This window comes from Schistosoma mansoni, chromosome 3 (assembly GCF_000237925.1).
Source record: "Schistosoma mansoni strain Puerto Rico chromosome 3, complete genome".
NCBI lineage: Eukaryota > Metazoa > Platyhelminthes > Trematoda > Strigeidida > Schistosomatidae > Schistosoma > Schistosoma mansoni.
Window position 1 is genome coordinate 643,029 of NC_031497.1, and position 16,119 is coordinate 659,147.

The 16,119-nt window shown below is 33.6% G+C and overlaps 2 protein-coding genes across 2 annotated transcripts in view; one reads left to right on the plus strand and one right to left on the minus strand.

The window, feature by feature from the left end:
* The window catches only part of Smp_194660 (hypothetical protein), a gene marked incomplete at both ends in the record, with an annotated part of 43,551 nt that extends 39,754 nt beyond the window's left edge, over window positions 1-3,797 (plus strand). Inside the window, one exon of the mRNA XM_018798834.1 lies at window positions 3,763-3,797. Coding sequence (XP_018650683.1) covers window positions 3,763-3,797 — 35 coding nt within the window. The remainder of the gene's footprint in view (window positions 1-3,762) is intronic.
* Window positions 3,798-15,704: 11,907 nt separating this feature from the next.
* The window catches only part of Smp_194650 (hypothetical protein), a gene marked incomplete at both ends in the record, with an annotated part of 67,197 nt that continues 66,782 nt past the window's right edge, over window positions 15,705-16,119 (minus strand). Inside the window, one exon of the mRNA XM_018798835.1 lies at window positions 15,705-15,890. Coding sequence (XP_018650684.1) covers window positions 15,705-15,890 — 186 coding nt within the window. The remainder of the gene's footprint in view (window positions 15,891-16,119) is intronic.

A 16,119-nucleotide genomic window follows, 5' to 3' on the forward strand; every position in this document is an offset into this window, starting at 1 on the left:
TTACTTTAAAATGAACTTAACAACAAAAGATGAACAAGCCCCCTATTGTTTTGTTTTTCAAAAAAGGAAATGTATTTATTTCGAGTGTACTTATTATATATTGTAACATTCTGATAGAAATTAAACATTTACAAGTAGGGAGAGAAAAAAAAGAGGGGGGGGAGATGAGTGTGTAATTGACATTAAAGGGAATTTTACTCATTTAATCAATGACTAACTTTTTTTATTGAACTATAAAGTAGTATTTTCTGGTCATAGAATAAAAGGTAGTATGCTTACTTACTTACGCCTGTTACCCCTGGTGGAGGAGCATAGGCCACACACCAGTATTCACCATCCAACCCTGTCCTAGGCAAAGTACACTACTAAGCATTTATTAAAATATTAGAAGTAAATACATTTATTTCATTTGTTTTCAACATTGAAAAAGGACATTGATAGACGTGATTGTATTATTTAACGGATACATGATCTTTTGAAATAATCTGATCTGGATTGATAATAGATAAGCATGATATGAATGGAATTAAGTGACTACTATATGATGATCAGTCTCATATTTGCTTTGTTTTTTTAGTGCGGTTTTCATTTTATCGATTAAATTATAATATAATCACTAGTCTGAGTGCTTTGAGATCGTGTATAATGTAATTAAATGTTATGTGGTTTAAGGTAGTAAATAGGAAACTCTGTAAAGGAACTAATGTTCTATGTAGAATTTAAACCCTCTGTCAGGCAACTTTATAATTTAAGACATTATCATTGAGGTATTAAATCTCCTGGACAGTGTTTTCGATCACGAAAAATATAAAATAAATCCTCTACATTCATTTTAATAATTGGATAATGAAATAATGCCTTGGTACGGCCGAGATTGGGGAGAGTCTGCTCGCCCTCTCCAAATGCTCTCACATGGCCACGCATATATAGCCTCTGATAAGGAAATCCTACTCACTACCTTCTCATCAAGGGTGTTGTGTACGAAATTGAGAGGACGAAAAGCGAAGTTCCAGAAATTTAACCGAGTTGGTGGACACGGAGGGTTCACCTAGGGGAGTTGGAAAACCCTGATTCCAAACCAATGGTGAACATGGGCTCCAGTATACTGAGAGAATAACTGGCGTATGAATCAATCGTCGGTCACCGGCTATCATGGGACTGCATCCCCTTACGATGCTCCACTGCCTTTTAGATCAGATCTTTAGGTCAAAGGCTGTGGGTGTGGCCCCCTAAGAAAATCACCTGCTTCAGTTTGGGCACCTGAGCAGTATCACAACCCTCACACAAAGGAAATGAGATTTGTGTGGCGCATATTTATCTGGTGCTCCTTTGTACCAATATTTATGTGTTCAAATAAAAAAAATAAAAAATATTAACATTCAGATGAGTTCAAATGAATCCCCTGGAATATCACAACTCTTCGTTTCCTAGAAAAGATTGATAATATTTTTTAATCACAGAAGCTATTTCCAAATCAATCATCCAGAAAAAGAAATTGAGACTCAACTTCTAATGTGAAAGTTGAAGGTCAACATGAAACTAGATAAAATATTATTCACACTTATTAGTAGATAGTCATCTGACTTCTGAATGCTCAAAGTGATGGACACTAGATTTGAGTCTATGTGTGAGCATCAGTGTTCAAATGAAGGTATATTAAATTAACTAGTCTAAAACATTATACAATACAATTGAAGCTAGACCACCATCGAAAACCTGGAAGCACTGGACGGCCGTTTCACCCTATTGTGGGACTCCTCAGCAGTGTGCAGTCCAGTGCTTTCCATGGTGGTCTAGCTTCAATTGACTCATGATCTCAACTATATAAAATTACTAAAATCTCCACAAAACCCCCTTCTGATAAATCAGAATGACTCTTTTCGTATTCTAAATCAACAAACTTTATTTTTTTTATACTTATGCTTATGTTTTGAGAATTAGGTTTAAGAAATTCAATCAGAAATGAAACTACAATTTCTCTTAAGATTGTTATTAGCATGAAGAAAATTAGTATAAACACTATTCCCAAAGGAGAAACAAAGCTACCATTTGATGACTAAGTTTTAATTAGTCATGCTACTTTCACTTTTTATCAAATTCATGTATTTTTGCAGAAGTAGGCATTAGGGTTGTTTGTACTGTTAATCACTTTGATTCGGTATTGCTCAATCGGGCATGAACGAAACAACCACTCAATATGTATATCGCTTCAATCTTGTGATCCACCTCCATTTATGTTACACAATGATCATGATAATAATAATAATAAAACCAACCTAGTATTAAGGGTATTGGAATATAATTAACATTCAAATAATCTCTCTAAAATGTTTGTTTTCAGTCTGAAAATTGTATCGGTGAGGCTATACTCTACCCGGAAACTGCCCTAGAAAGTTGTAAGCTAATCTTTGACCAATCAATGCAAAAACTGTTAAAATCATGAACCTACCGGTAAAATGTAATGAGAATCTAATGTATTTGTCGATTTAACACAGCTCATACGTTTTTCAAAGTTTATTATTTAAGGGGGACTCTCGTTTTTGTCAAAAACACTTAATCATTTAAAAGGAGATCGTTATATACTTCGACCCTCTATTGAGTTATAAATATATTTTTGAAATATTTCTAATAGATTCATTAAAAAAAATGAAAATGTTTGAGCGAAGAAAATTTTCTGAAGCAATAAAATCCTATTTATAGGTAGTTCTTTCACCTGTGGTAGTTTATAGTATTAGAGGGTTGTACAAACTCATCAAAGATATTGATTAAGATCATAAATCGATTGATGTTAGACCACTGTTGAAAACTTGGAAACACTGGATGACCGTTCCGTCCTAGAATGGGACCCTTTAGAAGTCTTCATCCACGATTCTGCTAGCCTGATTTGAACCCAGGGCCTCCGGTTGCACGCGCGATTGGTTGAGGCTGGATATTAATACTGTTGGATGCCGATCAGCTCATTGGCCTATAGGTTAAGCGTTCGCACGCGAGACTGAAGGTCCTGGGTTCAAATCCCGCGGACGGGATCGTATATGCACACTTCTGAGGAATCCCGTACTAGGACGAAATGGCCGGCCAGTGTTCCCAGATTTACAATAGTAGTCAAAAAATTGATCGATCCATCATCTCAATTTTTTTTATCAAGTTTGTACAACTTAAATCCACCTAGAATTCAACGTATCAACACAAGTTTACTTTTAAGTCAATAGAAAAGGAACTAATCTTCTGAAAATAATTCTCAGAAAAAAACCTGCTTAAAAAATAGAATACATCTCATGTTCCTTCGTTTTCACATTGCATCGTTCCAACGGAATAACGCCATATTAAGATTTCTCGTTAAAGAATTTCGGTTCTGAACAAATTGTATGCTCTATAAACTAATCATAAGAAGTATTTCATAATCTATACTAGGAATTGATCTTAGTTAAATAAATATGGACAATTGTTTCATTTTTAGCCTTAGACCCCTCAGTGGTACTGACAATCCATGACTTCACCAAGGACCTTCAAGTTTCACGGTGTAGGCCTAATTTTTAGATCACATTTTGAGATTTGCACAACCATCTCTCAATTCCGTTGGTAATTAACCACAATATACTTATATCCTATCGGTTACAACAATTTGAATGTCATACTAACATTAAAAGTCACTATGTTGAATTTGATCCAGTCATCAGTATACTATAATCACTTGGTTTCAATTATGTTAAACTTATTTTTTTATTTATTCTATCTCTGCTTTGTTTTTCTTATTCTAATTAGATAATCAAGGAATAATCGTTAACCGGATGGAATGATGATAAAGTATATATAGTTCAAAGGGAAGCTACATTGCACAACATTTCATTCATCTATTACTGTTATTATTATCCTCATCGAATACCCCCCCCCTTTTTCTTTTAAAAACGACAAACAAATACTCTGGACAGAATCATCCATCAACTGACTAACTTATTCATTCATTATTCATATGTGTATATGTGTGTGTGCGTGTGTGTGCATGTGTGTGCGCGTGCATGTGTGTTTGTAATCAACTTAATATCCAGTCCAATGTATTCCTATCATTTCAAACCCCAACACTGAAATCAACAAAAAAATCAACGGTATCTAAGCAAAAATTTTATCCATACACATTGACTTGTAGTAAAAATTTTTTTAAAAAAATCAAAAAAAATTTTTTTCTTCCATAATTAATATCAACATAATGATCTGAATTTATTTTGGCTTTCATTTGTACAGTGAATGCAAACGAATAATTTTTAACAAATATAAATATGTAATAATAAGAAAACGAAAAAACATGAAGTATTATCACTTATTATCAGAAGGGGGTTTTGTGGAGGTTTCAGTATTTTCAATTGAAGCTAGACCATCATGGAAAACCTGGAAGCACTGCTTGACGGCCAACTCGTCCTATTGTGGGACTCCTCAGCAGTGCGCATCCACGACCTCGCCTCGCGAGATTCGAACCCAGGACCTACCAGTCTCGCGCCAGAGCACTTAACCGATAGACCACTGAGCTGGCCGGCATCCGATGGTATTTATGTCTAACTCCAACCAATCCATGAAGTTGAGAAACCGCTTACCAATTGTCTTTAGTGAGTTCCTATCTCACAACAAACGTGGTTTGGACTTCACTGGTCACTATTTATCACTAGAACTCCTGCATATACCTCTCGAAGTCATTCACTAGTGAGCATATGATTATTATTATCAGAAGGGGTTTTTGTGGAGATCTAGTATTTTCATAGACTCACGCCTTCAACTATTATCACTTGGTTTAATAGTGCTTGTGTTTGCTTTTTTGAATGATATCATAGTGGTTAATGAGGTGAGTATATTTGGAGAGACATCGTGACCCTAAATGCTCTGATATGGTTGAGAGTGGGGAGAGTCAACTCTCCTTCTCCAAATACTCTCACATGACCGCATGCATACAGCCACTACCAGGAAATTCCTATTCACTGCCTTCTCATGGCTGAGGGTGTTTTTTTACGAAATTCGAAGGACGAAAAGCGAATATCCAGAGCTTTAAACGGGTTGGTAGATGTAGAGTATACAACTAGGAAACCCTCATTCCAAACCAATGGTGTAAATGGACTACAGGATCTTGAGGAAACAAGTGGCGTATCAACTTATTGTTGCTGACCGACTACTGTGGCACTACATCTCCTAACGTCGCTCCACTGCCTTGTGGATTAGACTTGTAGGTCATAGACTCAGGGAGTGACCCTCATATTTGGTGCCTCCTTGCACCAATGTTTAAGTGTTTAAAGAAACAAATAAATATGGAGAGATATCGTAGGACTAGGAAGCATTGGATAGTTGTATGGAACTTCTCAATAGTTCCCATTAAAGAGTTTACCTAAGAATGAACATATAACATCCAAGTCTTATGGAATGTACAAGTTTCAAAGTTTAGTTCGATGATCATTTAAAACAAAGAAAAGTACACGAAGTAACTGTTTCTTTCTAGTTAGACACTCCTGTACAGTGTTCATTCACCATCCATATAAGGACTGAACCCAGAACCTTCAGGCCTCGTGGAGAGTAACTTTATAGAATAAAAGCTTTAATCAGCATTAATTCCTATCCATTGTAATGAGGAAAGATCATTTGTATACATGATAAATAAACAAATAGGTTAGATATCTACAATCAAATATTGTTCAGAAAACATTTTTAGATTGACTCAATCAGGCATTAAATAAAACTGATATTTATTCATTATTAATCAACTAGTATAGTAAACATATATACGAATGAAATTTGAAATTCTTTGATTTAATCCAGTGTACAGTCAAAATGAGTGTCAATTAGCTCGAAATCTAAGTTCATGGTTCCTGTCGTTCATTTTAAACTTGTCAAAATCAAAACATAGTAATTCAATCAAACTAATGATCACAATCTAATTTGGTCGACAGAATTCAATCAGCATTAAAGGACGAGATAAACACGAGATTAATTACTACACAGTGATAAATCAATGTAAACATCTCAGTCTTTCATGAGATCAGTTGTGGGAGAATAAGTCATTAGTAACGTCTCAGAATAACTATGTTTTGAATCCCACAGGAAACATCAACCCCTTCAAGAGTGTAGACATCCCTTACTAACTAGTATCAAATAGGATGGAACACAGGTTGATCAAATCTACTTTCTCACTACCTTTAATCACCTAACTTTATAATGTTAAATAGTATCAGAAGGGGTTTTGTGGAGATTTTAGTAATTTTATGGTTGAATTGATAAGTCAATTGAAGCTCGAACGCTATGGAAAACCTGGAAGCACTGGATGGTTATTTCGTCATAGTATGGGACTCCTCCTTAATTAGACAATAAACAAAACAATAAAATTATTTTGTGTGAATAAAAGCTATCCATAGTAAAACTATGATATGAATTGTAGATGCGCACTGTTGAGGAGTACCACATTAGGACTAAAACGCCGTCCAGTGTTTACAGGTTTTCCATGGTGGCCTAACTTCAATCGACTTATGAATTCAACTATAAAGTTACTAAACTCTCCACAAAATCCCCCTTCTGATAATAATTATATGTTCACTAATGACTGGCTTCAAGAGGTATTTCCTAGAGTTCTAATGAGAAGCCATGACCAGTGGAGTTCAACCGAGTCTGTTGTGAGATAGTAACTTACTGAAGAGAATTGGTGAACAGTTGCTCAATTTCGAAGATCGTGTTGAAGTTATAGATTAACACCACTGGATACTAGCTCAGTGATCTAGCCCCCAAATGTCCTGGTATAACCGAGAGTGGGAAGAGTCAGCTCTCCCTCTCCAAATGCTCTCACATGGACACGCGTATATAGCCTCTGACAGGGAAGTCCTACTCACTACCTTCTCGTACCACAGGTGTTGTTTACGAAAAGCGAATGTTCGGCACTTTAACTGGGTTGGTGGACACGGAGGGTTCACCTAGGGGAGTTGGAAAACCCTCATTTCAAACCAATGGTGAACATGGGCTCCAGTATACTGAGGGAACAAATGGCGTATGAATCAATTGTTGGTCACTGGCTATCATGGGACTGCATCCCCTTACGATGCTCCACTGCCTTTTAGATCAGATCTTTAGGTCAAAGGCTGTGGGTGTGGCCCCCTAAGAAAATCACCTGCTTCAGTTTGGGCACCTGAGCAGTATCACAACCCTCACACAAAGGAAATGAGATTTGTGTGGCGCATATTTATTTGGTTCCCCTTTGTACCAATATTTATGTGTTTAAATAAAAATTAAATAAATCAGTGATCTAGAGGCTGATAGGTCCTGGGTTCGAATCTTTTCAGCCAGGATCGTGGATACGTACTACTGAGAAGTCCTATACTATAACGAAACGGCCATCTGGTGCTTTAATTAACTCATGAATTCAACTATAAAATATTAAATAGTCCTAAAATTAAAGAGAAATCAAAATGTAGATGAATAACAGTTAAAACAAAATCCTTCCTCTTCTCTTCTCCTCTAACAGGAACAAAAAAGGAGAAAATATACAAATCATTAATTTTCTAAAAATAAAAACGTTACACCATAATTAAGGTTTTTGTCATATAAAGTTAATTTTTCTTCCTAAATAAGGTGTGAAATTCCAAAATTGATGAACTGTAAAATTAAAAAAAAAAAAGAAAAAAAGAAAAAAAAAAGAGAAGAAACAAAACACATCAAAACCATATTTATACATGAACTTAAAAATCAAAGTCTACTAATTTCCCTGTGAAAATCCAATTACACAATAAATTAAATGTTGTACACGCCTACTTTTTACATATGAGTAGTATATATTAAGTGACATAGAGAAAATATATAATGAATAGATGAGTAAGTAACTGAATAAGGAAAGAAAGGGTAACCAAAGAATGAAGGAGGTATCAAGAAAAGATAGAGAAAGAAATGTGATGTAACACAAAAACAACAACAACAAAAAAAAAGAGGAAAGAAAGAACATATCACAATGAAATGAAATAAACAAGTTAACTCTTTAATCACATATATTAACTCCAAAGGTTAACATTTGAATAATAATAATAATTAAGTAAACTGATTGATTTTTGATGTTCAATTTAAATGTGATAAATAAATCAGGTGAACAGATGGAATATGATAAGATAATTGGAGTATATATATATCCTGTTTTTCAAGCTAATTCAATTAATAATTATCAATATAGACAGTTGATCAAACTTCATGGATTGGTTGAAGTTAGACATTAACACCGTTGAATGCCAGCCGGTTCAGTGGTCGATCAGTTAAGTGCTTTGACTCGAGACTGGTAGGTCCTGGGTTCGAGATCGTGGATGCTGAGGAGTCCCACAATAGGACGAAGCGGCCGTCAAGCAGTGCATCCAGGTTTTCTCTGGTGGTCTAGCTTCAATTGACTCATGATTTCAACTATGAAAATATCAATACAGAGTTGAAATCATGAGCTGATCTACGTTAAATCGCCATTAAAAATCTAGGAGCATTGGATAACCATTTCGTCATAGTATAGAACTTTTTAATAGTGAGCATTCACGATCCAATAACTGGAAGTCGAACCCAGAATTTTCAGTCTCGTATGGGAACATTTTACCTCTAGACTACTGATCTAACATTCAACGGTGTGTGAAGCAGTTACTCATAAGAAAACGATGGAAGCACAATGTCGTGGGTCAATTGAAGTTAGACATTAACTTCGTTGTACACTGCTTCGTTGTTCTTACACAAGAATTGTTGAATTGTTATTTGACAAAGAGGGAAATAAATTATTCAATACACAAATGAAACCAACTAGTAACATTATGACAGTAATAAGACTTTATACTAACAGAAGTTATAAACTATTGAATGTGATTATTGATGTCAGATGATTGGAGAGAGTAATCTACAGGAAACCATGTTTGATCTAGATTTTATGCTAGTTAACACTTATCAACAAACAAAATCTGCAATGGCAGGAGAACCAATATCTTTTTGCGGGATTCTAACATAAGTCACTTAGTTTAATTGTTTGAGATATTACTACCGAGTTATTCGGATAGTGAATAACCTTCTCTCGAGTTGAGATATTCTCATTAACTGATCACAGAGTCACGACCAATGTCATGTTTGTCTGGTCTTTAACCTAATAGATAGCATCAGTTCCTTAAGAACTACAAGTAAGTCAAGCTGATAAATTTCAATTAGCACAAAACCTATATCAATCCGGGTTTCCTGTACACGTACTCCAGTAACTTAACGTATCAACTAAGTGTACACAAAGTCAAGTCATTCAGGCTAATAGCCACACTGGAACTGAATCAGTAGGATTTGATTATCACTAAAGTATTAGATAAAAATCAAATTGGTCATTTGTCAATGAGCAGTCAATGTTAGACTTACTAAGACGATGAGCGTCAACTACTTGTAATTGGATGGAGGGGAATTCTTATTTCTTATGATCAGTACAATATTTTACATCAATTCTTAATACACTCAATGTTTCCCACTTCAAAACTTTATGTATCCATCCAGAAATGGGAAATGGCCTTCAAAAAACTAGAGAAAGTTGTTGTGTACATACACACATTTATTATTCGTTTTTTGATCGAAACTCAACAGTTTTACACATTCTTCAATATAAATATCGGTCTGATCACTCAGTTTTAGAACAGATGGATTGTGACCAACAGTAGAGTTTAAAATGTGTTTCATCTTATTCTAGATTCGTCAGGGGGACATGCCAATATTGATGTTCCCACTAAGACCTGAATTCAGTACTTTGTACTCCAAATCTCAAGACATTATCTATCCACTGAACTAATGAGTTTAGATAGCTGATAGATTTTCAATAAGGTATAATATTCTGTTATTATTAGTAAGACTGATAATGAAATAACTTATATCTTCACTACTAAGTATATACAATTCCAAGGGAATGCAGCTAGCGAAATATTAACTCAGAGATTATGCAGAACAATACAAAAATCTTTCAATGCCGAAGAACTACGACTAGTTTTTTCTACACGCTCAATGGTGTCACCGAGGCTAAAAGATGAATTACCTAGAATGACCACCTCATTTTGTATTTATCAGTTCGACTACTCCTAGAGAGCAAGTTATATTGGTTGAAGTTCTATGAATTTAAATTTTCGTGCTCGCGAACACCTCCCAGCGTGGCTAATCAAAGATCCGGTGGAGAAAGTGAACAGCTCGATTTTGGCCCATTTAGTGCGAACTATTCATAGTTCCAGTATAAACCAATCCTTTCCAATTATTTATCCGATCAGTAACTTTCACCAAAGATTGTCAGACTTAAAGTCCTTCAGACGGCTGAAGTAGTAACCAGCCGGATGAAGACCCGGGGCTATATATACAGTAGAAATATCTTCAGCTGTTTCTCCTCCCCTGACCAACCTCAAGTTCAATTAGTCAATAGTAATCTTAGCTATTGAATGACCTAATTTGACTATTATACTTACGATCTTTCGTACTCAAATGTAATTGTATCTGTTATCTTTATTCACAAATCTTTGTATTATTATTAGTGGTTAAACATCATTATTAATCTCTCCAATATATGATTCATTTACTTCTCATTCATCCCACCTTATTATGTCTTACTAATCTTTTACACAACACGGTCTTCCACTAAACATTTGATCGCGTTGTAATTGCACTATTATTTCTCTCACACTATCTGCCCCATATTTATTCTGATCATGGATCTTAAAATTTTCACTCAACATATAAGCTGATTCACGTGAACATTCTATGAACAAATTTATTCTATTGTAAATTCACTTGGTATTGTTTACTTGAATCTTCCCATTGATATTTAGCACTGCAATTGATCAGTCTCATATTCGCATATATGGATACTTTGAGTATTGCCTCGACATTGCCTTAAGTCAGAAGCATTCTAAGCAAAGACAGATAGTGGCTATCGGTGAAATCAAGGAAGCGCGTTTCGTCCTATCTTATTTGACAATCCTAAACTCACATGCTTTAACTTTAAACGATGCATTTTACCCTTAACCTGGCCATTTTTCTAATTATTAATTTGGATATATGAATTGTAGAATCTGAATAGAATTTCTTGAAAACAATATTCTTCATCCAAATATTATTAGTTCTTTGAATATGTTGAAAATCTTTAAACCATTATTTATATTATAAGCAAAGATGAATAGTGGCTAGCAGTAGAATCCAGGACGCGCACCACTTCATCCCATTCACTACTCGTCAACTAGATGTATCTACATCACAGAGTAGATATTCACTCTGAGACTCGAACCCAGTACCTTTCGCTTCAAACGCCATCACGTTATCCACTCAACTACTAAGTCCTGATAACCACTTGCTTGTGCAATGGGCTGAAGTTCTAAATTCACTTGGTATCGTTTACTTGTATCTTCTCATTATATTATTATCAATTAGATTTTCCCCCAAACTTATTTATTCATCCCAGATTCTTAAAGATGCCTTTATCTTATTCTTTATGTGTATATTAAATGAATTAACCTAAACTGACATTCTATTTTAAAGGATTAAAAACAAAATTCAAAAAATCATGATATAAAATATTATGATTATTATTATTATACTACTAATAATACTACTCATAATAAATATATAAATAATATCTATTATATAATACATTAATTTATAATATGGATTTATCAGTTATGACATGGCAAGCATATAACAATAATATTGGAACATCATAATAAGAAAAATTGTCGTAAAACAAGTCGTATTAACTCTGTCTCCTTAGTTTATATATGTGTGTACGTATGTGTGTGTGTGTGTAGGAGAGAGAGAGGGAGAGTATTAGATTACATCCACCCCTTATACGCTTATTAATAACCTTGTTCATCATATAAGATAACAGTGAATATGATTAGTTTAAGCCATATATTTATGATTCGTATAAATACATAGGCTTATATTTAATTAGCTAATATAAGCTTAATGTATATTATCTTTGGACAACAGCAGTGATAATAATAAAATCAGTAGTAACAACGAATAACGTAAAACATGAAGATAAAGAGAGAGACCGAGTAAAACAGTAAAGTGAATTAATGATTCCCTATCTTATAAATAAAAAAATTTTTTTTGTTTTCTTTCATATGTCTATAACATCTTTTAGAATGATGCCTTTTAGACGGTGCATATATAATAGTTTTAGCTTCCATAATTCTTCTTCTACTTTCACTCCACCATCACCACCACCACATTCCCCTTCTTCTTCTTCCTCCTTCTTTCTCTTCTATTTTTATCTACCTTAATGTTATTACTTATTATATGTAATCAAAATAAATAATGTCAAGAGTAAAATATACAGAAGAGACTACTTAAATTATGACAATTAAAACTATAACAAAAGATAATCTTCATAGTGAGATACAATATACTGAAAAATTTTATAGTTCCCTTTAAAAAAGAAATAATAAACTATTATACTACTATTATCTAAACAAATGGATCTCGGATAAATTGAACCATTATCCTCTTATAATAAAAATCCTTTTCCCTTACAATCTCTTTATTTCTTTAAATGAATTCAAGACAACCTATAAAAGGTCTATGAATTCATTTATCCTTTATATATATATATATATATATATATATATATATATATATATATGGCAACTTGAACCGATACATATATGTACCTGGTCCTATGTTACAGTTGACTGATTGATTTCATTATATAATAGTAACTGTAGATGTGTATTGAATTAAAGAAGAACAAAAAAAAATAATAATACAACTTATAAACATGTTCATTTATGTTAAATTGACTACTTAAAAATTTTATTTAAAGATGTAATTCAGTAATTAATAATCTTATTAAAATTAATGCTTCAATTAATCTTCCTTCAGCCACCCCCCACCCTCTGAAAAAATCCTTCTCTTTCAATAAAAACATACACCCGGTTTTGTAATTTTAATCATCATTAAATGTTAAATTTTATACTTGATTAATTCAACTAAATAAAAATATCTAGTTTGTTTAATTATTTTGTTTGATAAAAATCAACTCGTTAACTAAATTTAACATGGTCTATACAGTAACAGAAAATTGTTTTTTGTCAAAAATTTGCTACTACTGATATAAATTAAAAGTAGATGAAGTAATAGCAACGAAAAGTTTTATGACAGATTAGTAAATTTTAGTAGATACAATGAAGTAACTACAGTAAAATATTTTCAGTAGTTTCAAATAATGAAAATTAAGTATAGTGCATAATGTCAAAGAATTCAACCATTTTGTTATGCGAATTCCATGCGTAAATAATATTTCAGGAAATAGTATTGATTGACATTATGAATCGGTCTAAGTTAGATCAACATTGAAATCCTGGATGACCGTTTCGTCCTAGTATGGGACACAACAGTGCTCATCTACGATCCCACACGTGAGATTCTAACCCAGGACATCCTGTCTCGCGCATGAATGTTTAACTTCTTGACTAATGAGCTGACATACAATAGTGCTAATGTCCAACTTAAACTAATTCACGAAATTGCATGACCATCCTTCTTTGTCTTCGGTGGGCAACTGCCTCACACTCGACAGGGATTAGCTCTACTGGTAACGAGCTTTAAATGGTGGTTTAACATTAATTGATTCATGATCTCAATCAAAACTCAACGGTCTCCACAAACCTATACTGGTGGATAATATTGAATTAAAGTTTGTTTTCAGAAAGAAAGATTTTCCGTTACTTTAAATAGGAATAAGTATTTGTAGAAAAAATCACCTGAGAGTAACTTTTGCGTAACAACACAAAATGGCAACTTGATGGTATTGTGCTGTGACTGGTTTTTAATATCGATGGTTATGAAAAATTAGTGCTTCAAGTGAAAAATCATTCATATCCGTTGGAGGAAATTATGCCTTGCATGGCGAGTATCCAGTTGCCAACTATTTGGGAGATAATCGAACTCAATATTATTAGGACAAGCTGAAGCCGGAATAACAAAAATTACTGTTATGACCTTTCACACTTAAGTTTTATTATAACTCTTGAAGTATAACAACTCCACATTATTCATACATATTTCTGTTTGACACTTTATTTCTCAGAATCCCTACAATATTATATATATATATGCTGAAATGATAATATATATTGCATTTTTCTTTGAGATGTAAATACTTTCTTAAAATTCCTATTATATCTTTCCGTTTTCGTTTACGGTTAACACTGTCGAAGTGCTGCTGTGTACAAGTTGTATGTTCTATCCAGCCCCGCTAGATTTATTCCGTACAAAGTTATATCTCCAGTCGTCCACAGTGTGAACACAATCAGATTACATAATTGCGACATGGACTGTCTATTCATCGATACTACTGAAATCTGACTCTTTCAAATGTCTGAGGCTACAAAAGATTCTACTCAATTCTTTATTAGTAGTATATAAAAGAATAAATCCCAATATACATCTTTTAGTTATATCCTGTGGTACTATACACATTCGACAGAAGTATAGAATTACTGTTTGTCACATAATGAGCTGTAGCAACGAATTAAAACTGTTTATGTTTTGTTTTTAGAAAACAACGACTGAATATTACAAAAACATGAGCACTGAGTAATAGCTAGTGTCTTTATTTTATGTTCACCCTACATTAATTGAATCTTCGCAGGTAGTCTTCATACAAGAAATATTGTTATTCGTTTAATGAAAACACCTTCCGGCGAGACAATAACTTAGGGACGAACCAACTAGATTTGGGTTAACAAGTCTTGGATTTTGGAGTGAATTTCATCTATCCACTTGGCTAAATACAGTCTTGGTATTTTAGATTACAGCGATTCGTGATAAAATACGTAACGTCGCTCCACTGCCTCATGGATTAGACATTGTTGTATCCCGTGGAAAATTATGAATGGTAACTTTGAGAACTATTTATGGACCAATATGATATGGATATTTCCTATTGTATAATTGTCAGGTAACTTAACTATTCATATTCGTATCCCTCTTATTATAAGCTTTATTTTGACCTATAGACTATTATCATTCTTGAGTTATACCCAGTCTATTAATTACTGTTACCCCTATTCACAGCCACATTTGGTCAAATCTTGTACAAATGTTATTTTCTATTTTATGGTACAATGTAGTACGTTTGGTTGGTATATAAACCCAGTATGTTTGAAACAAATGATTCATATTGCAGAGGCTGTTATTGGTGTTCTGGACTTAACTGGCTGATCTAGGCAGAAAGCAGGACTGATAAGTACTCAAGACTGCTCATAACGCTTTTGTGTATCATTGGGCGATCAATAAACTCACTCCTCTCTCATTGGCGGGAATCAGCACGTTTATAAATATCAACTGGGCAAGAAAGCACTCACTCGATATAACAGACTTGTAGATCAAAGGCTCGGGGAGTGACCCTCACACAAATCGAATGACAAAGTGTAACGCATATATATTTGGTGCCTCTTTGTTTATATATTTAAACAAATAAACATTAATATAAATGTGAATTGATTTTAATTGACCTTGGACTTGATAGTTAACTGAATGTAAACAAGACTTTCACAAGAACAAAAAAATTTTGTATTAAAAGTATAATCTGTAAAAATGAAAGGGCAATAAAAACACCGGTGAGGCGACTGACTTTCAATAATAATAATAATAATAATAATAATAATCCATGTAAATAAAGATTCCTTAAAATATTAATTTAAACAAAGCACTGGACAGTAAACTTATTTTTTTTCTGATATCAATTGTAATGTTGACAATATATTCGGTGTATCTGGAAAGAGAACAGCAGCACGTCGTAAATTTAACAATAAATTGGTATATAAATCATCATATTGTACAGATAATTGATAATCTTTATTAACAGTTAACCACCATGAACTGAAATTAACTAAAGCTGTAGCAAATATCTAAAATTGAGTGAAACAAACAAAGAAAAATGAGAAGAAAAAAACATACATACAAATATAAACATTATCACTATGTAAGCAAAGATGGATGGTGGCTAGCAGTTGAATCCAGGACGCGAGTTTCGTCCAATTCACTACTCGTCAGAGTTGATGTTCACTCTAGAACTCGAACCCAGTACCTTTCGCTTCAGACGCCATCGCGTTATCCACTCAGCTGAGTGGATAACGC